The following is a 26,328-nucleotide window of genomic DNA, read 5'->3' as shown; positions in this document are numbered from 1 at the left end:
AATGTCTATTTCAAAACTTTCTTTTTTTTCTAGTCAGTAGAAGAGTCAGGACAAGCAATAAGCAAAAAGAGAAGAGGTGATCAGGACAAGAGGTAATAGGCACAAACTTGAATATAAGAAGTTCCATCCAAACATGAGGAGGAACTTCTTTACTTTGAGGGTGGCAGAACACTGGAACAGGCTGCCCAGAGAGGTGGTGGAGTCTCCTTCTCTGGAGACATTCAAAATCTTCCTGGACACGTTCCTGTGCAACCTGCTCTGGGAGGACCAGCTTTGGCAGGGGGGTGGTCCTGGATGATCTCCAGAAGTCCCTTCCAACCCTGTATCATTCTGTGATTCTGTGACTAACATCACACCTGGTGAGGGAAGGGTCACCTACACACTCTGTTGTGATCGCTCAGTGAACAACAATGTTCTTTGCACCAGCACTTGGTGGATGAGCCCTGATGTGTCTGGTGGCACCCTGAGGATGCTGGATGTCACTCAACTCCCATGCTGCCTACAGGGCAGAACAGATGCGGAGGCTTGAAATGGTGTCAACCTTGGGCTATTTTGGCTCTCGGTCAATTTTGACTTCCTTTTACTGTTGCCAGGAGGTGGGAGCCCTCTGACAGCTGGAATTTGCACAAAGTGTTTATGCAATGTTTAATAGCAAGTCAGAAGGTCCGTTACAAAAGCACCAGCTATTTTGTCACGAGTGCATGCTTTATTTACTGAGGTTATCCAGTTACGGAATATTCAGGAAAATTTTTAATGACCCTCTGGACTCAGATCAACTAGGCTTAAGGTTTTTCCTGAGAAGGGATCTGTTATAACAAGTACACAAATGTTATTTCTTTCATATGATAGGCTCTGGCAGATACATTTGTATTTGTGAAATAAATTTTCAGGGCTGTTTGACTGACTTGTAGCATTCCATCATTGGAAGAAACTCAACAGAACAGAGCAGGGAAATGAGAAAGAAATGACAATTGAAGAAGAAATTGCCACTTTACAGGTGCAAGTGTCATGTAGGGGAGTGAGAGTTTCTGTTTCTTCTCGGGGTGAGATGCAGTCAGTCAGCCAGTGTGTCTACCCAAACTGTCCAAAGCAATCGGGCAGGCCAACATCAGGCTAATTACTCTTGGATTATAACCATGGGCATTAGATGTCAACGAATGTCCTGTTTCTAGTACAACTGGGTTCTGCCTTCTGCAGTGTGTGGGTCTTATCTGGTTACAGCCTCCGTGACGTTGTTCCTTCTGGTGATCTTGCAAACATCAAGAAACTGTGCTATAACTAGCACAGTCTGATGCTGCCATCTTTCAGGTGATGACCATCTTCTGAATTAGTAAAGACCTAGAAATGGGGGTTTAGCATCTCCAGGGCTGTTGGCAACTGCTGACAAGAAGTAGTGTAAAGAACAGGGGCCTGTTTTGCTCATGAAAAAAATAAATTCTTTTCATAATTTTATTTCCAAATCCCCAGGGGAAAAAATAGTGTTTAACTGAGTGAGTTTTTTCTTTCTGAAATGTTAGAGCTGGAAAAAGACTAAATAATCCATTTTGATCTGGTTCTGTCTTTGAAGATAAATATGTGGAAAAGCCTCAGACAGGAGGTTAATTGAGGTAATGTGAATCAATATGTACAAAGATGGTTAGATGAGATTAGCTGGTGTGTACAAACAGAAGCTCTCTCAGGAAAACATGGTGCAGCCATATCACCTCCCACCTCTTCATGCACTGCAGTCATGCTCTCAACTATCACTATCTTTATACAGCTTCAGAATATTTATAAGACAAATGCAAGGCTTCTTGTTACATTGGATTTCTTGTAGTACTGAGATAAATACGTTTTGTTTAAAGTTTAATAGAAACAAGGAATGCAAAAATCTGATTTGTTTTGAGTATTTTGATGATATGAAAAAGAACAGCTTCAGAACATGAAATGTGCTCACCAGCGTCTAATACCTTTTCTACAGTGATTCTCTTTTTCAAACCTTGCCTGCAGTGGAACCCTCCCATACTCTCAGAACTGTTTTTTACATTTAAAATTCAGAGGCAGAGGATGAAAAATATATTTTTATTCCTGGTAAAGCTAATTAAAATGTAATTTTCACAGATATCAGCTAACTGATGAAAAACATCACCTTCTCCAACTGCAAACATGGCTCAGAAGACAGGCATACATAAGATCACGATGAAAATGTCCTGTAAGTGATATTTGTTTTCCTCACAACAGCAACAGAGACTGTGAGGATCTGGAGTATTCCAACTTACAGTGCAGCAGCCCTGTTGTTTTAAAGTTGTTCCCCCTGAGATGCAAAATGGTACCCAATAATGAGGATGTACGGTTGGCACAGTTGGCGCTTCAGAGGGCATATGAATGAAAGGGAAAGTTCAGAGGAGGGTCTCCTTCAAGGAAAAGGAATGAATGTCTTGTTTCAATACACACTCTCAGGAGAAAGGGCAGAACAGGGAATATTTTCCTTCTAGTGCCAAGTAAAATAGCTAACGTAAGAAAAGCTGAGCTTTATGGCATGCCACAGAGGGTCAGCACTGATTACTGCCTAGGCTGAAGCAGAGACTGAATGCTTCTGAAGAGGGGAAGGATGGAGGAGAAAAGCCAGGGGGAGAAGCCACAGTGAGGTATTGGAGAACATTGGTATATCCAACCCAGCTTCAAACCGACCTACCTGCCAAGCTTAAACAACCCTTCTGTTCTGAAGACCTGAAGCTCTGAACATCCCACAGTCACCACAGAGGCTCTGCAGTGCTTATCTTTGAGCAGGATAGCAGAAGCTGAGCACAGCTTCATGGTCTATATGTCTCTTTGGAGAAACCAGCACTTGGGAGTGTTTCTGAGAGATATGCTTTCAACAAACACACATTACCAAATGAAAACTGAAATAAGAATGTGAAAGCTGAGGGTCTGTATCATTTACTCCAGGTTAGGCGATCTAATAGGTTGATCCGTGACTCATCAATTAGTCCACACGCTTCTGGTCCACTTCAGCCCTCCCCCAATAAATAAAAAATAAAAGAACACCATTTTGTTTTAGAACTACTGGAAACCTTCATTAAGGTGTAATGTTGTGAATTATTTTGGCCAAAGAATTAAGAAGGCAGCTATAGTGAAAAAGTAATTTAAACATTTTTAAAACCAACTGGTGCTGAGTAGAACTCTAGGAACGTGATACGGCACACATTTTATAGGGTTTGGGGATGATGTTAAATGAAATAGCAGGGCTGAGGTCCAGGTCTGAGATAGAAACTCCAGGGGGACGGTGGAAGGTGAACCTCTGCAGGAGGCTGGTGAAGAAGAGGAAGAGCTCCATCTTGGCAAGAGTCTCACCGGCGCAGACCCTCCGCCCTGAAATGAAATGCAGAACAGCCATAAGAGAGTCAGCAGGAGCTGGTTCTTCAATAGTTGGAAGAAATAAAAAACACTGAGCAGCTCTTATTCTGAGGAAGACGAGTAGAAAACTTGAAATGTCATATCCTAGCTATGCATAAAGAGTCTATTTAGAACAAGAAACATCTGAGAGAGAGGATACATGGTCTTCAGGGCTATGACGACTAGCCACCTGGTGATTTTTTTTCCTTTTCCTTTTTCTAAATGCTTACATTTGATGAGAAATGTATGGAAATACAATCTGAATTCCAGTTTTCAATATAATTTGTATTCTTCTTTGCTTTTAGATTTTTCTTCTACTTGGTTAAATTTGTGGATCCTAGAACATCTCTGGCTCTTTAGTCTAGACTTTGGCTCTATTAGTCTAGTCACAGGCAATTTTTTATATTAATCTTTTTCAGAAAAGACCTTGGAGACTCACAAATGCTGTCCAGAGTGGCACTGAGCAAGAAGGTGGAGTTATTCTATGTAGCCCTAATATAAGCCTTTCTTCAAAAGTGCTGTGAATGTAAATTTTTCTCAATTCTGGTTAAATTCAGCAGCTTATAAACTGCCTGAATCAGAGCATAGTGATTCAAAGCCAGAACTAGCAAAGACTTGAAAAAAGATTTGATTTTAACCCCCTTGTATGATTGAAAGAAAATGGAAGAAAGTTTTCATGGCTGTGCTATGAAATAAGCCCTCCAGTGAATGCCCAGATCTGGGACTCCATGGATGTGCTTTCAGTTAGGACATCTAGACTTAAATCTGAAAAAGAAGGCTTGTGAATTGGAAGTATCATAAGCCCTTTTATGAAAAAAAAATAAAAGCTTAATTACTATATGCTGAATGGTGAACATGACAAGGAAAAAAATCTTACTCAAATATCATGCAGAATTAAAAATACACAAATAGGGTCTCTAAAAATGCAGTGTTGTGGATGTGATAGACAAATTAGCCAGAGACTGATGTATAGGATCTTAAGTGAGCAATAACAGAATGTGAAAAGCAGGGGAAATGCCAGAGAAGGAGCAATCATCCTGGGGGTCAAGATCTCCCATGATTTATGGGTGCAGGTGTCACACTCTGTGGATGCCTCAAAAGGCAACCCCTTTCTGTCCTTTGATTTTACACAGAATTTGAGGTTTTTATATAAGGCAACTCCTCCTTGTTGGCACAGTATATGAAGTCTTGATCCCAGATGATGTTATCCATGACTTTTCAAAAGAAATGTGTGAAAATGGAACATGGTTCCCCAGGAAACACACAGAGGCCACCATTTCTGTGTGCTTTGTGTGTGGTCATAGACCACAATGCAGCTGTGTATGGTATGAGTCAGAAACAGAGAAGCCCAGGCCACGGAGCAGTTGTGGGCTACAGACCATAATGCAGAAATTTGTTGTCTAAACCATCACGGAATTTGCTGAAAACCTCCCTCCTATTTAAGAAGGGATTAAAACATCTCGTTCATAATTGTTGAATACTGAGAAACTAATAATACCCAGTGGCTGGAGGAATTAGTAGACGTTTGTGAGTACTCTCCCTTATCAGAGAAATCTGTGAAATACGGGTTGTGAAATGGTCCCATGAAGAGGACGGTGTGGAGGCCAGGCTTCAGAAATAGAAAAACACTGGTACAGTTAGTGCTTTTCTAAGATCTGTACTTGCAACAGCAGTAAATGGAAAAGAGAAGGCACCTGCTGAAAACGGCATGAAAGCATCTTTCTTCACAAATTTTCCATTGGCGTCAAGAAAGTGCTCAGGATAGAACATGTCTGGTTTCTCCCACTGGGATTTGTCATGCAGGACAGAGGTCAGTAAGGGGATGATGTAGGTTCCCTGCAAAATAAGACAGTGGAATTAATCCGTGGACAAATGCTGTGGTGGCAATAAGATTTCAAGATGGTTAGCCCAGAGAAAGAGGTTATTTTGACTGCTGTTATGTGACTTCATTAGAGAGTTCATGTTTATCACATTAACCAGGTTCAAGGAAGAAGAAATGCTAAAAGAAGCAATCCAGCAGTCATCTCACCTTGGGAATGAAATAGCCTTTGAGAGTGACATCTGCAGCAGTCTCATGAGGCAAGTCCAATGGCAGGATATTAGCGAACCTCTGAACTTCATGGATGACAGCATCCGTATATGGCATCTGAGTTCGGTGCTCAATCCGGGGGGGGTTTGACCCTATCACTCGCTCTATCTCCTCTTGGACCTTTCCTGGGGAAAAAATCAACTATAAGAAAGATACATCCTTTACATGAGACACTCTGTGGTTTACTGATGTAAAGCACAAAAGACCTTGAGTGAAACCCATAAATTCTCCCTGAACTTTTTTAGTGGACATAACTACAGTGTTTGATTATCTCTTTACCAATAAGAAACCTAAAGACTTGTATTTTTATATAAGCCTTTCTTCAAAAGTGCTGTGAATGTAAATTTTTCTCAATCCTGGTTAAATTCAGCAGCTTATAAACTGCCTGAATCAGAGCATGGTGATTCAAAGCCAGAACTAGCAAAGACTTGAAAAGATTTGATTTTAAGCCTCTTGTATGATTGAAAGAAAATGGAAGAAAGTTTTCATGCAACAACAGTAAATGGAAAAGAGAAGGCACCTGCTGAAAACGGCATGAAAGCATCTTTCTTCACAAATTTTCCATTGGCGTCAAGAAAGTGCTCAGGATAGAACATGTCTGGTTTCTCCCACTGGGATTTGTCATGCAGGACAGAGGTCAGTAAGGGGATGATGTAGGTTCCCTGCAAAATAAGACAGTGGAATTAATCTGTGGACAAATGCTGTGGTGGCAATAAGATTTCAAGATGGTTAGCCCAGAGAAAGAGGTTATTTTGACTGCTGTTATGTGACTTCATTAGAGAGTTCATGTTTATCACATTAACCAGGTTCAAGGAAGAAGAAATGCTAAAAGAAACAATCTTGCAGTCATCTCACCTTGGGAATGAAATAGCCTTTGAGAGTGACATCTGCAGCAGTCTCATGAGGCAAATCCAATGGCAGGATATTAGCGAACCTCTGAACTTCATGGATGACAGCATCCGTATATGGCATCTGAGTTCGGTGCTCAATCCGGGGGGGGTTTGACCCTATCACTCGCTCTATCTCCTCTTGGACCTTTCCTGGGGAAAAAATCAACTATAAGAAAGATACATCCTTTACATGAGACACTCTGTGGTTTACTGATGTAAAGCACAAAAGACCTTGAGTGAAACCCATACATTCTCCCTAAACTTTTTTAGTGGACATAACTAGAATGTTTGATTATCTCTTTACCAATAAGAAACCTAAAGACTTGTATTTTTTTGCTCTCTCCTCTGCCTAAAGTTTCTTACTCTGGCCAAGAGGTGTCTCAAAAACCCCACTTGACTCCTAACAACCTTGTACCAAAAACTGGAACGGACACGTCAAAGAACAATTCCCTGAATCTTATTTAAAGCCTCAGTACAGACCATTTAAGATCTGAACAGGGTCTTTGGTTTATCAACAGCCTGTTTCTAAGGGAAACCTGGAACAATTTCATTGGCCAACACAGGACAGCTCTCTTTTTAATTAATGAGATTTTATGAGCTGAAAACCTGGCACATAAACACTCTGTTTATAATACACCGGTAGGCCAATTAGCGTGCCTTTCACTGCGTCTGAACCACAGGGCACAGCAATACCTAGACAATAATTAACTGGAAATCTTGGCTTTTTTTAACGATGTATTAATAGATATGTTGACCCTCCATGTTCCTGTTTGGTTCCTAATGCACTGACTGTGACAGCATCTGCCATAAAAACACTTACTCTGAACTTCAGGGTACTTCAGCATCAGCAGAAAGCTCCAGTTTAGTGTGGTGGAAATCGTCTCAACACCAGCAGTGAACAAATTGCTTACCAAGCTTAGCAAGTTTTCGTTATGGAAATACCCATTGGTAGTGGATTTCTCCTGAAAGGAGTGGTTGAGAAAAAAGGATCAAAACTTAAAGCTTCCATGTGAAAATGCAATTTATGTAGATAAAAGTTTACTAATAATCAAATCCTATATTTTTAAAAAAATGTGAAAGACAAAGAAAAGCTTTGGGCTTGTACCTGGAGAAGAGTGTTGACACACGTTTACATGATCTCTGCATTTACTAGGGCTAGCTGCAAAGAGAGCTGGTTTCTCTATGAAGAAGGTAACCCAGACATAGCAGAGACCCCAGATAAAGATCCCAGTAAAGCCCAGGTAGCATTTTTGTTCTGTAATGCATTATGTTTTTGAAAGAGCCAGAAGGTCCAGGACAACAGAGAGAGCAGATGAAAAGATGCAGCCTCTGTAAATATATTGTTATAGTCTGAAGAAAAGCGTCAATAAAGGTAAATGTTTACTGATTAAAAGGTTTGGAACTGCAACAGAGTCAAATATCTATTTGACTCTACAGGTTTGTTATATGTGTTTTGTCAAAGATACATTCCCTAAAGAAATGTAACTATAATTATAAGGACTGAAAGGAAGTTGCGAATGTCTTCATATAACCATAAATTTGGAACAAATGAGAAAAGATGAGTTACCTCCTGCTGTTTAACCAGGAAAGCATCAATAAAACTTCTTTGATCATTTTTGTCCAGGGTTTTGAGGTTTTCGACAAAAGTAGTTTGTATATAATCATTGAATTCATGTCTGTTTTTGAGAAGAGCCTTGTTAGCCCTTAGGAGGAATCCAAGGTATGGGAAGATGTTGTACATCTAGAAGAGTGAAAGATGTTAGAGAGAATTTTCTGGCCCGAGGTCTGAAAACACTATAGGAACAAATTAATAATATTGTATTGGGGTACAAACCCAGAGACTTAGCATTAACACTTTGTTCTTTAGAATATGAAAAAAATGACTGGACAAATTAATGATAGAAAATTCATGAAGGACCACAGAATAAAAGGAAACCTCTCAGCCCCTAATTACTATTTTGAAGGGCAGTGCAGATATCAAACACCTGCAACTTGCCACAAGGGAGATGTAAATGTTGGCCACAACTTTTTTTTATTGTTTTAAAAAGCTCTTCCACTATTTTTTTTTCTGTTTCAAAGTCTAAAGGAACAGAAATGAATCTGGTTTGCAGCAGCATTGCATGTGAGTATCAGAGAGTATTTATTGTTCATTGAGAGGTTTCGGTGTATTAGAAGCACGGAAAAACAGATTTTCTGTCAGGGCTATGCTGTCCAGGTAGACCACATACTCTATGGCTTCTCTCTGCCTCACGTTCTGCACTGTTTTGCCTGGTCACTTTATACATATGAACCATATTTTCCTGTTCATGCACTATGTGGTTTGGGGTTTTTTTAGACCAGATTTAGGACCCTTCAAACAATAGCTTAAGTATGTTTTTGACAGACTGGGGGTTAACAGTTAAAAACTGTTGGCTTCAAGATTCCCAAACTGTCTTTTAAGCTTTGTTGTGCCCCAGAAAGTGCTTGTAAACCTATTATCTCTCAAGGCTTCAGATTTTTCTGTTTAATAGAAACAATTGACTACCAGTATTACTGTGTTCCCTTGGCATCCAGTGGAACAGCAACATAAAAATTTTTATCATTACCGTAACCAGAGGTTTCCCAGCAAGTCTCATGTTTTCATTGGTCAGTTGTAGAAGCCTCACAAATCTGGAGTCTTTGTAGTCAAATCGTTTTCCAAGTAGTATTGAAACAATTATGTTAGCAACTGCTGCATTAATCATTTTACTAGCATCAAAGGGCTTTCCTATACAATGAATAAAAAAATATATTACATTGTGGCAAGAGATGTAATTTGTAAATGTAAATTTAATGCTATGTATTGCTGTTTATTTGTCATGATTGATTGCTAATATTGATTATTATTCAATGTTAGAATACCATGCCAAGACACAAAAACACCAGAGGAGCCAAATTCATCAAATTGATTCAGACTGAAGTACATTTCTTACAGAAGTCTGAACTCGAGAAGGTTACTGGCAAGCCTTTGGGTACTTGAACAAAAACTCAAAGGTCTGAAGAATGAATCATCTACCCACCTTCTTGTGACCCAATGGTGTCGACCAGATACCCATATTCCTCCACAATACGGTCCTCAATGGCCCTTTTCCCCATTCCAAAGTCTCGTAGGGTTGTGAGAGTAAATCTTCGCATCACCTTCCAGTTTTCACCATGAGCAAAAACAATCCCTGATACAAAGAGAACATTTCAAGGTGGCAGAAGATTTGTAATAACTAATTTGTAGACAAATAACGTAGATATTTAGTAGCTGTCACTTTTAAAGCAAGTTAGTTACATCTGGCTGAGGAAAAAACAACCTTCCCTTAAGTATTTTGAGATGTCAAGAATAGGTTTATGACACACACACACAAAAAAAGGATGAACGAACAATTTAAGAGTTATTAATCATAGAAGAATATACTTCTCTGAGAGACACTTGTGACTGAAAGAAAGAGGGGATTGGAAACTCAAGTTCAAACCGCTGATTGTCATACTTTGGAAGTGGAATTAACTGAGATCTCATGTCTCTGATGATTGCAGGAGAAACGTGCAGCCTCCTCAATCATTTTTTTCACTTAAATTGTTACACCATGTAACTAACGACTTCAGTTATATTTTTTCAAGAAATTAAGGTATAAAGAAAGCTTACATGCAATAATATGATCAAAAGATGCACACAGAATTATTCTTGAATTTGTCCAAGTCAAGCTGATGAGGAGAAATAAAACCATCTTACCATTTCCTCTGGTCAAATCTTCAAAAATTGGGATTTTAGGTCTCTCTGAAAATGCATCTCCCTTGTTTACAAGAGCTTCCTTCACTGTCTCATACCCAGAAATCACTACTATTTTCCTTTGCCCCATCTGAACACTGAAGACTGGACCATATATTTTTGACAGCTGTCAGAAGAAGATAACAGTGATTTACAGCTTTTACAGTTTACAAAGAAACTCAACTCCTCCATTAGAATGGATTCACTGAATTATAGCAGAGACACATTGGGTCTGTTGGCCTGAAAAAAGAGGCAGCCTGCTTTTGCCAACACAATTAGGCTGCACTGGGCAGCTACAGTGATTTGCCAGATACTGCATCTGGTCTGTCTTTTGATTTGTGGATGTAACATACGTAGAGATATGTAGGTGAAATTAACCCTTTTAAAATCATCAACAAGGAGGACATGTAATTTCAATGCCTAAGCAGAAAAATCTCTAAGAAAGGACCACGTTCATAGAAGTCTTCTGACTCAAAACTAGGGAAGTCTTACAATAAACTATGTAAAGAAAGCACTAGAAAAAATCCAAAAGATTTGTTACCTTGATTTGCTTAGATCTTTGTTGTTTATTCTGGCAACTGTGGGCTCTGAATATTAAGAGTATATAGTTATCTTCAGCTTTTGGAGAAAAGAAAGGAGGAAAGGGAGAGGAGAAGGGCTGCTAAATCAGTGAAGGTGGAAGGCTGCAGTCACAACCCCAGACACATCGATCAGTGGAAGGTGGAGGGAGGTAGACCACATATCAAAAATCACTCCTTATTCAGTTACATTTTTCTCAAAATTAAAATGCAAAAAATAAGATAAGCTCTTGCTATTAATACTACTTATTATTTTGAGAGTTGTTTGATGCTGAAACCTAGACACATGAAGTTGCACAGAGAAAGTATTATGATAAAGAACAAATCTCACTGCATTCAAAGTTTTCTGCTCAAATAACAGTCTCCTGTCCCTTGCTACGGGTCGTCTGGGGATGCAACATGTCAGTTGCAGTAGGAGAAACTCTCTGACTATGGGGCTTGGTGATATGTGCAATTATGGAACCAATAGAAAAGATAATGGCTACCTGTAGATAAGTTTTGTAGGGTCTCTTCAAATCGAACATATGGAGATTTCCAATGATAGGTAGTGCTCTTGGTCCTGGAGGAAACTTCTTTCTCCGGTGGTTATTCCAGAAAATTCCCACTTTCAAAATGGATAGAAAAGACAGGATGAACACTAAACCAATGGAAGTGCAGCTGCTCCACTCCATCTCTATTCAGCCAAGTATTTGCTACGGATGAGAAAAAAGAAAATGTGGAATCTGAATCTCTGTCCTCCAGCAAAAACTTCCTGAGATGTTTGTACTACTCCATAAACCTCTTTCCCAGTGACGGGTATGTTTTTCTTGCAATTGGTGGCTGGTTTTGTTGTCTTCCCTTGTACTTGCTAATGAATCCTCAGTTCACTACAGAGACAAGTAATGTTTGCTAGCCAAATGTGTGTGATTGGATGAGCATGTAGCTCACTGTCCAAGTATGAAAGTCCAAGAACACGGAAAACCACAAGGTTTCAAGGAGGTCATCAACCTGGTGTTTGCTATAAAAGTTATAAAGTCTGCATTCTATTCAGGTTACTGATTAGATATATTTTCGTCATTAGTACAGGCACAGCCTTGATATTATGAGAACTGAAATCAAAATGCCAATGTCCAAGTGATTAATGCACAGAGATTTCTTTTTTTTTAAAGTGCTTTGGAATTGATATAACTTTGCTTCCATTGAATTAATTGGGAACTTCAAATCACAGAATCACAGAATGATTGAGGTTGAAAAGGACCTCTGGAAGTTATCTTGTCCATCCTCTCTACTCAAGCAGGGCCAGCTGGATCCAGTTGCCCTAGATTATGTCCAGGTGGTTTTTGAATATCCCCAAGGAAGGAAACTCCATGACCTCCCTGCTCAACCTGTGCCAGTGCTCGGTCCCTCTCACGGTAAGAAAGTATTTCCTGATGTTCAGAAGAAATCTCCTGTGTTTCACTTTGTGCCCATGGCCTCTGGTCCTGGTATTGAACACCACTGAAAAAAGCCTGGCTCTGTCTTCCTCCTACCCTTTGTCCAGGAGTTTATACATATATTAATAAAATCCCCCTGAGCTTTCTGTCCTCTAGGCTAAACAGTCCCAACTCTTTCAGTGTTTCCTTGTATAAGAAATGCTCCGGTCCCTTCGGCAGCTTTGTGGTCTTTTGCTGGACTCCCTCCAGTATGCCCATATCTTTTTTTATACTGGTGATATCAGAACTGGACGCAGCACTCCAGGTGTGGGCTCACTAGTGCTGAGCTGAGGAGAAGGATCACCTCCCTCAACCTGCTGGCCACACTCCTCCTAATGCAGTCCAGAGTACAAATAGCCTTCTTTGAAGCAATGGCACATGGTTGCCTCATGCTCAACTTGGTGTGGACCAGGACCCCCAGGCCTTTTTCTGTCAATCTGCTTTCCAGGTGAGTGGCCCCCAGCATATATTGGTGCCTGAGGTTGTTCTTCCCCAGGTGCAGTACTCTGCATTTCTCCTTGTTGAACTTCATGAGGTTCCTGTCAGTCCATTTCTCCATTCTGTTGAGGTGCCTCTAGATGGTAGCACAGCCTTCTGGTGTATCAACCACCCTTTCCAGTTTGGTGTCATCAGCAAACTTGCCGTATCATCTACATTGTTTATGAAGACTTTTAGCAGGACTGGACCCAGTATTAACCTCTGGGTTAGCCTGCTAGTTACTGGACTCAAACTGGACTTCCCACCACTGATCACTAGCTTCTAGGCCTGGATTTTCAGCAAATTTTCAACCCACCTCACTGCCTGCTCATCCAGCCCATATATCAACAACTCGTCTATGAGAATCTCATGGTAGATAGTGTCAAAAGCCCTACTAAAATCTAAGAAGACTTCTTGTGACTTATTATCTTATACTAAGACAATTTATTCTCATGACTAAAAAGCTACAGCAGGGATGTATGAGAAATAAGTTTGAGAGGCCTAAGAGGTGCCACAGAAGTACTGGTTTGCTCAGTTCCTGCTGGGACCACAGCACTAGTTGTGTGTTCCAGTCAAGGATGCATCCCCAGAAGCCATTTCAGTGTGAAAGTTTGATTTGAAATGGAGAATTACTTTTTATTCTGCTGTGCTTTTATTTTTATCATTAATATACACATTATTCTGTAGTAAAATAAATTAATTTTAACTTCCAGACAGCATATAACCTGAGAGCCCTCTATGCATCTGCATTGCTGTTCTGCATTGGGTGAACGTCTGATGTTTCCTTATCTCAGGTTGAGCTATTAAGTGATATTTAGAGAACTGGTGTGGGGATAAATTGTGTAATGGACCATTTTCCATTGGCAGTTTGCATGTAACTGTGCTGAAGGCGTGGAAGGTGAAAGCTCTTGGGTTTTTGTGTGTGAGTGTGTATAGATCAATGCAGTACCTTTTGAATTTTGACCCAGAGACTGGCTCTGACCTCTTTCATCAAGTGGAACATGCAGAGGTGATAGGGAAGGACAGAATGAAATCGAATTTGTTGTTCATGTCCCTTGTGGGATTAATCCTCACAATGACCACCACCTTCCTTTTCCAGGAGTCGCTGAAAGTGAGGACTTCCCCCTGCTGTAGTGGTGGGAGAGATGCCTCTGGCTACAAGCCAAGGTGCCAATCCCTACTAGATTCAGAAGTACCAAACTTCCCACATGGAACTAGAGACAGAGATAGTTCATTTGGGTGTTTCAGGAAAAGGAGATGACTCAGAAAAGCCCTAGGAGCGTGGCACTGCGCAAATCTCATGAGTCACTGGGGGGACGGTGACCCCAATAGAGGGAGACAGGTCCAGGTCTGAGATGGAAACTCCGGGGGGAGGGTGGAAGGTGAACCTCTGCAGGAGGCTGGTGAAGAAGAGGAAGAGCTCCATCTTGGCAAGAGTCTCTCCAGCACAGGTCCTCCGCCCTGGAACAAAATGCAAAATGACCATAAGAAAGTCAGTGGGAGCTGCTTCTTGAGCTGTTGTCAAAAGAGAGAGAGGAGAGGAGAGGAGAGGAGAGGAGAGGAGAGGAGAGGAGAGGAGAGGGAAAGGAGTCTTAGATGTCCAATTCCCCTCAGAGCCCTAAAACCAAAATGAAATATACCTGCTGAAAAAGGCATAAAAGCATCTTTCTTCACAAATTTTCCATTGGCATCAAGAAAGTGCTCAGGATAGAACATGTCTGGTTTCTCCCACTGGGATTCGTCTCGCAGGACAGAGGCCAGTAAGGGGACAATGTAGGTTCCCTGCAAGCCAAGGCAGAGCAGTTATTGAACTGAGGATGGTGTTGCTGTCACAACAACCAGAGTGCTGGTGACTTTTGGAGCTCAAAAACCCCAATTTAATAGGAGAGGTCCTGCCAAAGTGGCTGTGAGAACTCCTGGGGTAAGCAAACATCCTTGAACACAAGCAGGACTTGAAAGGGAGAAGTGTTCACTGGGGACAGAGGGAAGAAAAGTAATGCAGAAGTTGTCTCACCTTGGGAATGAAATAGCCTTTGAAGGTCACATCTGCAGTAGTTGCATGAGGCAAGTTCACTGGCAGGATATTAGCAAATCTTTGAATTTCATGGACAACAGCATCTGTATATGGCATTTGAGTTCGATGCTCAATTCGGGGAGGGTTTGACCCTATCACTTGCTCTATCTCATCTTGGACTTTTTCTGTGAAAGAAATAAAGACCATACATTGATAGATCACTTGAATGTCTCTTTTTGCTGCGAGAACAAGGGAAATGTGGAGACTTCAAGTTTTTTTTCAGCCCTGCTCAATAAGAAGTCACATTTGAGGTTACTTGATGAGAAGGAAGCTGCTGATTGCCTAGTTTCCACTTACTCTGAATTTCAGGGTATTTCATCATGAGCAGAAGACCCCAGCGCAAAGTGGTGGACGTGGTCTCCATGCCAGCTGCAAACAGACTTCTCACAAGTGCAGTTAAATTTTCATTATGGAAATATCCATTGGCCTTTCCATTCTCCTAAAGATATGAAACAATAATAACATCAGCTAATTAAAGATTCTGTAAGGCATGTTCTCATGGGAGATCAGGGAAAAGCCTTCATATGCAGCCCTCAGGGGCAGTTAAGTGTAGAGTGGGATGCCTTGAGAAACCTGTTCTATGCTGAGTTTTGAGATAAGAGTATTTGGACTGCCTGTGCTGCCCACAAGAACACATACTCAAGCCAACATGGGTCTTCAGCTACGATAATGTCAGTGATAACAAGAATATTCTGGAAAAGAGTGGCCAGTCACTGGGGCCTCCCACGTGATTCAATCATTTGTTTCAGAGTTTTTCTGTCCATGGGTCATGGAACAGAGCATCTTGCAGGATGAGATTTGTTGGGAAGAACAATAAATTTTCTGCCAGAGCCGGGTTTTGACATGAACTCAAGAGGTAGTAGAGACTTGGCCCATGATGATATTGCCTTTACCTGCCACTAGCATCAAAAGAGAGCCAAGAAAGGTAGTTCATATTCCCCTGTAATCCAGCAGCCACCTCATGCTTTTGCCATAGCAGAACTGTGGTCATAGAATCATAGAATGGTTAGAGTTGGAAAGGACCTTAAAGATCACCAAATTCCACCCCCCCCCTGCCCTGGGCAGGGACACCTCCCACCAGACCAGGTTGCTCAAAGCCCCATCCAGCCTGGTCTTGAACACTTCCAGGGATGGAGCATCCACAGCTTCCCTGGGGAACCTGTTCCAGCACCTCACCACCCTCACAGGAAAGAATTTCTTCCTGGTATCTAATCTAAATCTCCCCTCTTCCAATTTAAAACCGTTACCCCTTGTCCTGTCACTACACTTCCTGACAGAGTCCTTCCCCATCTCTCCTGTAGCTCCCTTCAGATATTGGAAGGTCTCCCTGGAGTCTTCTCTTCTCCAGCCTGAACAACCCCAGCTCTCTCAGCCTGTCTTTGTAGGGGAGGTGCTCCATCCCTCTGATCATCTTCGTGGCCCTCTGCTGGACCCATTCCAACAGGTCCACGTCTTTTCTAAGTTGGGGACTCCAGGGCTGGACACAGTACTCCAGGTGAGGTCTCATGAGTGGTGGTGACCCCCCTTGTGAGGAGTCAAACCTCACAAGGCCATAGTACATAGAGGTGAGGGCTGGGTACAAACACTGTGACATTTTCACAAGAACTGTAAGACTAGAGTTTTGTTGAAGCAGGTAAATGTGAGCTTGCAACTACAACTAAGAAATATGTACTAAAGATTCCTGGGCCTAGAGCTTTCACTGGGTATATCTCTATGAAGGTGGATGTGAATTTAAGAAAAGAGTTAGAAATGCTGGGGTACAGAAAGAAATTTTAAACTATGGTAAAGACAACTTCTCATACTTTGCTTCCTGAAATAGTGTTTTGTATTTTCCTGATAAATTGCTGGGGACACATGAAAGATATTTACTGCACAGTCTTTTAGTCTGACCACAGTTTTGGGTAGGACTTTTGCAAGTGACAGAACTCTGCTGAAGAACATTTGTTTATCTACCAACCCTTGAAAGGAAAGTAAGGAGATTTGAAGGAGTTGCCAAGATTCTATTACCTCTTGTTGTCTCACAAGGAAAGTGTCAATGAAGCTCCGCTGGTCATTTCTGTCCAGAACTTTAAGATGTTCTATGAAAGTGACCTTGATAAAAGCATTGATTTCTTCTACATTCTGCTTAAAAATTTTGTGGTCCTTCAGGAGGAATCCAAGAACTGGGAACATGTTGTAAATCTGCAAGATACAGAGATAACAATGAAGAAAAAACAGCTGCTAAACGGATGTACCACAGTTCAACAGCATATATTAAGAAAAGCCCTTACAGAAAATGGTGTATGGCCTTATACTCAAGATGCAATGTGTTCCTTTGTCCTACTTCTTCCTGGACAACTGTGTAAAATGGTTGAAATACATTCCCTCTTACACCGAATATTAATCTCACTGGTTGATGAGGGCCTAGAAATCCCACATTTGTGAATATGTCCTTGACACAATTTCCTACCTCTCCACTCCTAGAGAATTCTCCCCTCCCTATCCAGTTGGACTTAGGAGTGTCAAGTTTAAGAGGCAGCTACAGGTATTCCCACACTGATTTTGACCTGGTTTGTAATGGGAGATGGCAATAATCACCACTTCTATGTCTAGGGGAAAAAATCCTTGTATCATATTACATGTTGTTCATTTCTTCATGAAAGGAGGAACTTGTAATTTCCCTTATAATTGCTGCTAAGAGAAATCCATAAATAGTATCAGAGGTCCACTTTCTGCCCTTTCAGAGTGCATTTGTGATGTACAGATAGATGTGTTGCAAAGATCACTGTTGGAGAGGTGTGCCTCTGTATACCACTGTATAATCATGCTTTTGAAGAGCAATATTCAAACTGTATGAATTACCGAAACTGATGGACTTCCAAATAGCCTGATATTTTCATGCACCAGTGTCAGGAGCTTTTTGAATGTCGGGTCTTCGTAGTCATATCGCTTCCCAAGCAGTATGGATACAATGATATTAGCAATAGCGGCATTCATCATCAGAGTTATCTCAAGGGGCTTCCCTAGCATGGGAAAAGGTGGTGCAAACAACAAAGTCAATAGTTATTCTAATTCATTAACATAGTGTGCAGAGGCTGAGTGAAGTCTGGGACATGATAGGTACAGAGCTGGCAGGAGGAAAGGCTCCCCCATCTCAGGCTTTGCGCGTCCCAAGCAGCATTTCGACAGAACAGAGACTGAAGGCAAGTCTTTTGTGCTCCCCTTCCATTTTCTCCAAGGCTATTGTGGCCCTGAGTGTTTGTGGTCCTACCCCAGGCTGCTCTTTTGGGCACACATGATCTTAAAGTTTCCTGGTATAAGAGAATCTCAGCATTGCCATTTCCCCAAATAGTGCCATGGCTTATCACTGGTATTCTTTGAGTTGGCCTGTGTACCTTTAGGCCCTTTAGATCAGTCTCCTAAATGAGAAGCTCCTGGTCTCTCAGTCTCTCCTGCTGGGCTTCTACAGCTGTCTGGTGCATCCCCTTTGCAGCTGGATGCAGCTCCTGCTTTCAGGGGTTCAAGGTCAAGGACTTGAAGCCTGGACTAGAATGGTGATGTAGAAATGTGGTTTTATCCCAAGTCTGCTTGATCGAAAGAGCTACCTATTGAAGTCCTGCTGTCGGTAACTGAGCCTGGTGAGAGATGATCTTGGATGATGCTGGTGAAATGTGCAGCTGGGTGTTCTGCCTCCTCTTGGAAGGGCTTCCCTAGACATGTGACTTTACAAACAATCAATTTTTAGTATGGGTATGCAAGTCCTTGCAACAGTCTTTTGCTCTCCCAATGCCACTAAATCAAAGGCGCTGCACATGGAGGAACAAATTACTCTTCTCAGATGTGCTGTTTGATGTCTGACTCCCTGTTTGACTTCCAGTGCCTCAATGAATGCTTTTAATTTGCATGTCAGGCAATTGCGAGGTAGAGAGACAGAGACAGACAGCTCATATAAACTCCTTGGAACATGGATGCTGGAGAAAGATAGATCTCTGAGAGTTCAGAGATTTTTCTTCCTTGACCCTTGGCATTTTTTTAGGAGGCTTGAGCAAAATCAGTGTGTTATGAAGGTAAGATTTCCCCCACCTTGCTGTGCCTCAATGATGTCCCCCAGGCACCTGTACTCTTCTACAACACGATCCTCTATAGCCTTCTTGCCCATTCCAAAGTCTCGTAAGGTTGTAAGAGTAAATCTTCGCATCACTTTCCAGTTTTCTCCATCAGAAAATATAAGTCCTGAAGTGGAAAATGAAAACACAGAAATAAAAATTTTGTCATAAGAGCAAACATTCTTCATCTACACTGAATCATGGTAAAGGTGAGTGCTCGCAGGAAACCTGTCAAGCTCTAAAGACATGTTTTGTCCCCAAGTAGAATGAAATAAGATAGGAAATATATGTGAGGAGAAAATTCTGAGGGAAGCAGTCACTGTCCTGAGGTACCCTGAGACACGAGGACATTTATTCAGCTTTGATTAGAACAGAGAGTGAGATTTGTGCCTCTGGGACATCACCTGGGATGATGAGTGGGCACATTAACCTAAGATCTTCCCCTTAGGTAAGATGCAGCCTCTTTTAAGAGGACTTGTATTCTCACATAGACTGTAGAGAGTAAAGGAAACCTCAAATATGGACATCTGTTTGGAAAATATCCCCACTTGGAGGTAATCCCTTCCCCCCTACACACTAGAGAAGCTGCAGAGAATTCTCAATGGCATCTGCAGAGAAGTTTCAGTCATGGGTGGTGCTGCTATTTACTCTCCTTGCACCTATCATGATCACTTATTCTTTCTTCAAATCTTATTGAAGAATCTATCCCTAGTGAGGAAAGAAAACATTTGCAGATAGGTTGGCATTTAATGATACATTGCTTACTCCCAGCTGGTCACAAGATACAAACGTGCTCACCTTTGCTTTCCTGCCAGAAGGTGACAATCTCTCATTTCCCTGTTTTCCCAACAATATTTATGGGAATCAAAAGATCAGGTTCAGGGTCTAACATCTGTGGAGAGTGAAAGCTGCACCAGAAGAACTCAGAACAAGAGTGATCTCCCTCTGGGGAAGCACACTAAAGTTTTGGGTTATTGTTTATTCTCTCTTAAAGAGAGAATTAATCTCAAATGTAAATTTAACTGGAAAATTTTAAATGAACATCCAGTAATGTCAATCTCACAAGGAGTATTTGAAGATAGTGCTGCTGATGTAGTAGATACCTCTTTGCCAGCTGCTATTGGGTTTTTGTGGCAAGGTTTTGGTAGCTGGGCAGCAACAAGGGTGGTCTTTGTGAGAAGAGATCAGGAGATACCCCTATGTCAGCTCCTCAACATGTCACCTCAACATGAAGACTCAGCTGCAGATTCAGACCTCTAAATTACATGTTTATGTGTAAATGCTTAGCAAAACAAAGTGAGCCATTCTGCATTCACCTCTCCTCTGCCTTTGCAGCAGGCAGGTATATGGGCAACAGAACAGCACCCTCACCGTTTCCTTTTCCTGTTTCTTCAAGGATTGGTATTTTAGGTCTCCCTGCAAATGCATCCGCCTGGTTCACCAGAGCTTCCTTAACTGTGTCATATCCTGATAGAATCACCATTTTGCTTGGTCCCATTTGAATGCTGAAGACTGGGCCATACGTTTTGGATAGCTAGTGGTATGAAAGGGGACAAAAAAAAAGAAGATTATTTTCAGATTATTTTCAGCAAGTTTAATGTTCTTTTTCCTGCACAACACTGGCTTTTCTTTCCCTGTCCAAAATGTGGAGAGTTTATCATACAAATCTTGGGGCTCTTATGAATAAAAAGACTCACAATGGGGTCTCTTATTCTGTTAGGTATTTTGGTAACAGAATTTTAGAGGGGCTAAAGGAAAGGCTGAAGAGCAGACAGGCTTGACCCTGTGTTCCTTTGAAGAGAAAAACAGAAAGGGAATTTCTCAGTAATCGTGGCAAAAGCTGTTCAGTTCCTGGTACACAAATCCAGGTAGGTAGAAATCAGCTGGAATAATAAGTAACAGCTCTTAAACCTGGAGTTATGCTTTTAGGTGCATCTGGAGTTACTGCCTTTAGTAACAAGGTGCAAGAGGTGCAGCCACAACCAGGCAGGAATAGACATCATGACTCACTTGGGAATGAAATCCAGGAAGGCAGGTTAAGAATGGCTTCATGGCTTCATTTTGGGCTATGAGGTAACTATGTCCACTACATGGACCATGTAGGCAACTTTTGATTGAGAAGCTGAAAGCTCATAGTGGCTATGTTGGAAATGTTTCACAACAGAACAAGACCAGTTCTTAAGGTGGTAGTACATCAGGAACTGTCTGAAGCTCTTAGGTTTGCTGTTCATGGCTCTGAGAAGTAGCACAGTGAGAGGACCTTGAAAATTACACTATCTGACTGTCACACACCATCTGCCCTGAAATCCTGGATTTTACTGCCACTAGATATGAAAGATTAAGGAGTGCTTGTTTGTTTCCTGCTTTCTTTGGGAAATCAGGAAAGTTCCTCCTTCACAGTGAGGATAAAGGGAAGGGATCAAGAAGCTGTTTTCTGCCGGTTCCCTGATGGCTGAGTCCACCAATCAGTCTCCAGAAAGTACTGGTCTCCTCCCTAAAAGTTTCAACAACCCCTGGTGGAAGTTCCTGTGGGAACTGTAGGTGTAGTGCAGTGAGAGGATCCCAAAAATCATACATTATCTGACTGTCATACACAGAAAGTACTGGTCTCCTCCCTAAATATTTCAGCAGCCCCTGGTAGAAGTTCTTGTAGGAACTGTAGGACCCTTGTCTTCTAGTTACCCTGGTCTGGAGAACCTTAGCATTTTTTGGGTTCCACAGAAATGGATTGATTCTTTTGATATGCCTGGAAGTCAATTCCCCTGCACTGACACTGGATTGGATGACAGGAAGACCAGGTAACTAGTTATGTTGCCTTTGCAGTAGAATTGTCTTGTCCAGAGAAAAAATTATACCCCTTTTGGGGGGTCAGTGACTGTCTTAGACAGAGACCCTAAGAAAAGGAACAACAGAAGTTACCTCTAGCATTGTCAGGTGAGGTCTCTTCATATCCATGATGTGCAGATTTCCAATGATGGGTAAAGGCCTGGGTCCTGGCGGGAAGTTTCCTTTTGTGTGGCTCTTCCAAACATGTTGTCTTTTCAGAATCAGCAGGAGAATGAGTATAAACAGTAACCCTGCAGGAAGAATACCGACCCAATCCATTGTCTTTTAGCGAAGATTTAGCTGAGAAGATGAAAATTCAGGCAAAGAGTGCAATGTCCTGTCAGAAGTTAAGAGTTTCAAGCACTAACAGGCACTTCTACACATACAGAGATATGAACTTCAGCTCTAAGAAAAGGTAGAAATGCCCATCTGGGGTTTTCCCCTCTGAAATCCCTACTAGGCCCTCTCACCATCCTGGGCACTCATTTAACTCTATGCTGGTTACTGTTTAATAGGTGATTACTAAACTAGTCCTGTGTGTTGGCAGAGATATCTGTAGGTATAAGTCCAATTTAGAAACAGTAACCCAAATGCTGCCTTGAACTTTGAGGCTGGGGGGAGGTGGGAGAAGAAGGAAGAGGTTCCACTGGTTGCTCAGGCTTTCCCTTCTCTATGGAACATGTTGGAGATGCCAGGTCTTGACAAGAGCAGAAGCTCAGAGGACTAGGGATCTGAGATAGTTGTGAAGATTCCTCTTGGGTAACCTGAATGTGAATGTATGGCCTTGATGTGCTGTGGGTCCTGTAGTAGAAAGCTGCACTGATCAGAAGTAGTCAAGAGAGGAAGAACTTCGTGGCAAGCTCCTCTGAACTAGCTGAATAATTTGTTGTGGCACACACATCTTTTGTTCTAACAGGAGTTCAAGCAGAGCAAAATATAGGGTCAGACTGATCTGGTAAAATTGTGAGGTCTGTATTGATCTATTGATCTAAACCTCAGCTTCCTTTAAAATGAAGAGAGGGCAAGGAGCACCTTCACTTCCAAAAACAGAAGTTGAAACTGGTTAGATAATCCATGCCTTGCATGTTCCTGATTTTCACATGATGGTTGAGGCTGGAAGGGAACTCTGGAGGTCATCTTTGGGGAAACACTGGAAACAGGTTGCCCAGAGAGGTGGTAGATGCACCATCTCTGGAAACATTCAAGGTCAGATTGAACAGGGCTCTGAGCAACCTGATCTAGTTGAAGATGTCCCTGCTTATTGCAGTGGGGTTGGACTAGATGATCTTTAAGGGTCCCTTCCAATGCAAAATATACTATAATTCTATGATCTAGTCCAACACTGCTGTTTGAACAAGGCAACCTATAGCCAGTTTTACAGTAGGGCCTGTATCTTCATCTGTGGCAATTGCCTTTGACATCCAACTGTAACCAATTCAGGAAGGAAGGTGGAGACAAAGGCTTGTATGGTTATCTCTGAATGGGGGGCCAAGTATGAGGGGAAAATTGGGAAAAGATAACCTATGTTGGTTGAAGAAAGAGGGCTGAGATACAGTCTGACTTGCATGTCTTAGAGTCTAAGGAAGTGAGCAGCAGAGAAGGAGTATTAAAAGACGAAGCCACGGAGAAGAAATCATCCAGGGTGAAAGCTGGATTGAGACTGACCAGAGAAAGCTGGATTGCAACTGACCAGAGAAGATGAGCTGCAGCCTTCAGAACAGTGTTTGGAAGAGCTTTCTGATAGAAGTGTAGAGAACTAAATTGTACATGACATTGAGGTAAAATCGCCAAGTATGAGGGGAAAATTGGGAAAAGATAACCTATGTTGGTTGAAGAAAGAGGGCTGAGGTACAGTCTGACTTGCGTGTTTTAGAGTTTAAGGAAGTGAGCAGCAGAGAAGGAGGTATTAAAAGACGAAGCCATGGAGAAGAAATCATCCAGGGTGAAAGCTGGATTGAGACTGACCAGAGAAAGCTGGATTGCAACTGACCAGAGAAGATGAGCTGCAGCCTTCAGAACAGTGTTTGGAAGAGCTTTCTGATAGAAGTGTAGAGAACTAAATTATACATGACGTTGAGGTAAAAACATGAAGGCTTTGTGAGGTGAGGTCCCCAGACTGAGCCCCTTCTCCTTGACTCAAGTATCTGGATTCCTGTAGAGATGTGACCAAAGGCACAGGAGACAAATCAGTCCCTCAGGGCATGGGGGCGCAGAGACCTAGAGGAAAATTGCACGGGCACTTGGCTGGGAGCCTGGAAATGAAGCTAGAGCAATCCTGCTCTTGCACTGGTTTTCCCCAAGTCTGCTGCTGCCCCCAAGGTCTCTGGAGGAAAGACCAGGACATTTCACCTAGATGGAAAGTGTCCTGGAAAAAGTCCAGGGCCTATGTCCCACTGTGTGCCAGTTGATCTGTTTCTACTCCACCTCCCCAAAGGAGGTAAAAAGGCACTGAGAATGTCATTCTTTCCACATGTACCTGGGATTTAACGATTAACAAAGAACGAGTCAGATACTGACTCCTGAGATAGGAAAGAAAGCAGCAATTCAGAGTTGTTACCCAAGAGAAACAGGCCCAGGGTTATGTCCGTGCAGGGTTTCAGAACAAGCACAGCCTTTACCTGTCTGTACAAGACTCTGAGGCTTATTGGAAGGACACTTTGGGAACTAGGGGTGTCTCTTGAAATGCAATGGGAGAAGGAGGCAACCCCTCTCACCCTGGTGCCCTGCTAATTTCCTCCAGAAGGTCTCTGGTTCCTGCAGTGCTGGAAGGTAGCGAGTGAGCTGAGCAGCCTGAGGTTGTCACAGACACGAGGGACAGGCTGCGAGTGTTTCTTCCCCACTTGGGAACATTACTCCTTGGCCTTATTTTGAAGTGGTGATTCAAGATCCTGTTTTGGGCCAATATTTATATCTCCTCCAAGGTCTGACAGGCAATGTCTCTAGACACACCTCTTGAACCAGATGAGTTGTTTCTAAAGTGTTTGTCAAGTTTATGATGGTCAAATACTTTGCTGCTCTATGGTGTTTTACATGATGCTGTCACAGATGGAGTGACGCACCTCATTCAGAGAGAAGCAGCAATATATTTATTCATATGAAACAGGGATTTAATGAAGTTCGATAGCAACTGCGACAGCATTTTAACAAGATTTGATGGCAAGGCAGACTATTATTTACTGTGTAGAGGATAGGGTTAGACAGAACTATCAGGGAGATCTTACCTTTGAGTTGAGGTTTAGAAAGGACCCGCTTGTGTGGCTGGATCCAATTCTATTCCCACGAGAAGCAGCAATATATTTATTCATATGAAACAGGGATTTAATGAAGTTCGATAGCAACTGCGACAGCATTTTAACAAGATTTGATGGCAAGGCAGACTATTATTTACTGTGTAGAGGATAGGGTTAGACAGAACTATCAGGGAGATCTTACCTTTGAGTTGAGGTTTAGAAAGGACCCGCTTGTGTGGCTGGATCCAATTCTATTCCCACACTTGGTGAACGGTTTATGTCTAAAGGCTTATATATGAGCAATTAATCCTTTATATCACTTAGCCAGGATTTCAAAGTTTGGCATGCTGTTAGTCACATCTGTTGCCGTAAGGAATCTCTCAATCTTGAGAAGTAACCTTGAGAGGCATTCCTGCTCAAGGGGAGATCCTGGCGTGCAGCCCACTGTCAAGCAGGAGAGCTCAAAGGGATCTTGGGCTGTTCACTATTTATGGGGATAAGATGACTGACCTGTAGTCATATTTGATACTGACCACAGTACCGGTATTGTGGTTAGGTGGGCACATTGGTCAAGTTAGTCCTTGGCTATTGTGTTTTTATCTGTATTTCTGAAACAACATTGGTGCAACCAGCATGACTAGATGCACCCATTATGACCACCATAGGTGGTTATCACCTGGATAGGGTCATCGGAGGTAGAGATCAGGTTGGCAGTAGAGCACGCTGTCACAGATGCATGAGGAGAACTTGGCCAGGTTCTTTTAGGAACAGGAGAAAATTCTTGAGAGTCTGGGTTACTATGAAAAGATTATACGGAGAACTGGAGAACAAAACTACGTAGTTTATTTTCTTTCTTTCTTTTTTTTTGTTTGTTTTGTTTTGTTTTAAAGAACTAACAATAACTATTGAGGACATAATTTTGAAAGACTTACTCATAGAGAGTGGTACTTTCTTACTCAGGCATTCCTTCGTGATCAACACTCACAATCAGTGTAATTACCTCACAGCTGTAGGTAAATGAAAGATCCTCTGAATGTGCAAGTAGGATTTTGAGGGGTGAGCTTCATGTATTAAGGGTAACATTTTAACAGTCTGTCTATATATGGAATCTTTTTCAAGTACTTCAATACTTTACATTTGCAAATTATGCACAAAATACATCTAAAATCATTATATGTGCAATATTTACATTGTTAAATGCCCTCTCAGTTTTTACAAAAATGATTGTGTGAAAGCTTTGAAAGGATAAAAGATGTCTTCTAGCCAACAAGATAGAAAAGAGTTAGTCATTGCACGTCTGTGAAAGAGCATATCTGAACTGAAGTGTGTTACAACAAATGTATTTTCATTTACAGATAAAACCTGACCTATATAGCAGTATACAGCTGATCTAACATATGGGACATCCCTGTCTAGTATCTTTCTAAAGGTTTTAAAGGAAGAATACATCAGGAGAAATGAAAATATCTGTGCTATTATAA

General features: G+C 41.7%; 2 protein-coding genes across 2 annotated transcripts; both read right to left on the bottom strand.

The window, feature by feature from the left end:
• Window positions 1–2,074: 2,074 nt before the first annotated feature.
• Window positions 2,075–12,178, bottom strand: LOC106885811 (cytochrome P450 2K1-like). The gene is made up of 9 exons (XM_014938309.1): window positions 11,190–12,178; window positions 10,091–10,253; window positions 9,393–9,542; window positions 8,940–9,100; window positions 7,922–8,095; window positions 7,175–7,316; window positions 6,320–6,504; window positions 5,985–6,126; window positions 2,075–3,351 (listed from the first exon to the last, which is right to left on the bottom strand). The coding sequence occupies exons 1-9, from the start codon at window positions 11,373–11,375 to the stop codon at window positions 3,164–3,166; spliced, it is 1,491 nt and encodes a 496-aa protein (XP_014793795.1). The 5' UTR covers window positions 11,376–12,178; the 3' UTR covers window positions 2,075–3,163.
• A 285-nt stretch (window positions 12,179–12,463) lies between these two features.
• Window positions 12,464–22,077, bottom strand: LOC106885810 (cytochrome P450 2K1-like). Its single transcript, XM_014938307.1, has 9 exons — window positions 21,711–22,077; window positions 20,163–20,325; window positions 18,769–18,918; window positions 17,548–17,708; window positions 16,714–16,887; window positions 15,004–15,145; window positions 14,647–14,831; window positions 14,273–14,414; window positions 12,464–14,093 (listed from the first exon to the last, which is right to left on the bottom strand). Exons 1-9 carry the CDS (start codon window positions 21,894–21,896, stop codon window positions 13,906–13,908), a joined length of 1,491 nt encoding a protein of 496 aa, XP_014793793.1. The 5' UTR covers window positions 21,897–22,077; the 3' UTR covers window positions 12,464–13,905.
• Window positions 22,078–26,328: the final 4,251 nt, after the last annotated feature.

The sequence above is a fragment of the Calidris pugnax genome, unplaced genomic scaffold, assembly GCF_001431845.1.
Source record: "Calidris pugnax isolate Ruff unplaced genomic scaffold, ASM143184v1 scaffold73, whole genome shotgun sequence".
Taxonomy (NCBI): Eukaryota; Metazoa; Chordata; class Aves; order Charadriiformes; family Scolopacidae; genus Calidris; species Calidris pugnax.
Note: the sequence above shows the minus strand (reverse complement) of the source record. Positions and strands in the feature narration are given on the sequence as shown.

Bases quoted from the DNA above. Each gene is read 5' to 3' on its own strand.
- LOC106885811 (XM_014938309.1), bottom strand. From the start codon at position 11,375: ATGGAGTGGAGCAGCTGCACTTCCATTGGTTTAGTGTTCATCCTGTCT. The intron at 8,096-8,939 runs GTAATGATAAAA...TCACTCTTCTAG, and splicing joins CTGGGAAACCTCTGGTTACG to ATGTACAACATCTTCCCATA. The intron at 7,317-7,921 runs GTAACTCATCTT...CACTCCTTTCAG, and splicing joins TCCTGGTTAAACAGCAGGAG to GAGAAATCCACTACCAATGG.
- LOC106885810 (XM_014938307.1), bottom strand. From the start codon at position 21,896: ATGGATTGGGTCGGTATTCTTCCTGCAGGGTTACTGTTTATACTCATT. The intron at 20,326-21,710 runs GTAACTTCTGTT...TCATACCACTAG, and splicing joins CTCACCTGACAATGCTAGAG to CTATCCAAAACGTATGGCCC. The intron at 18,919-20,162 runs GTGAGGGTGCTG...TTTCCACTTCAG, and splicing joins AGAAACAGGAAAAGGAAACG to GACTTATATTTTCTGATGGA.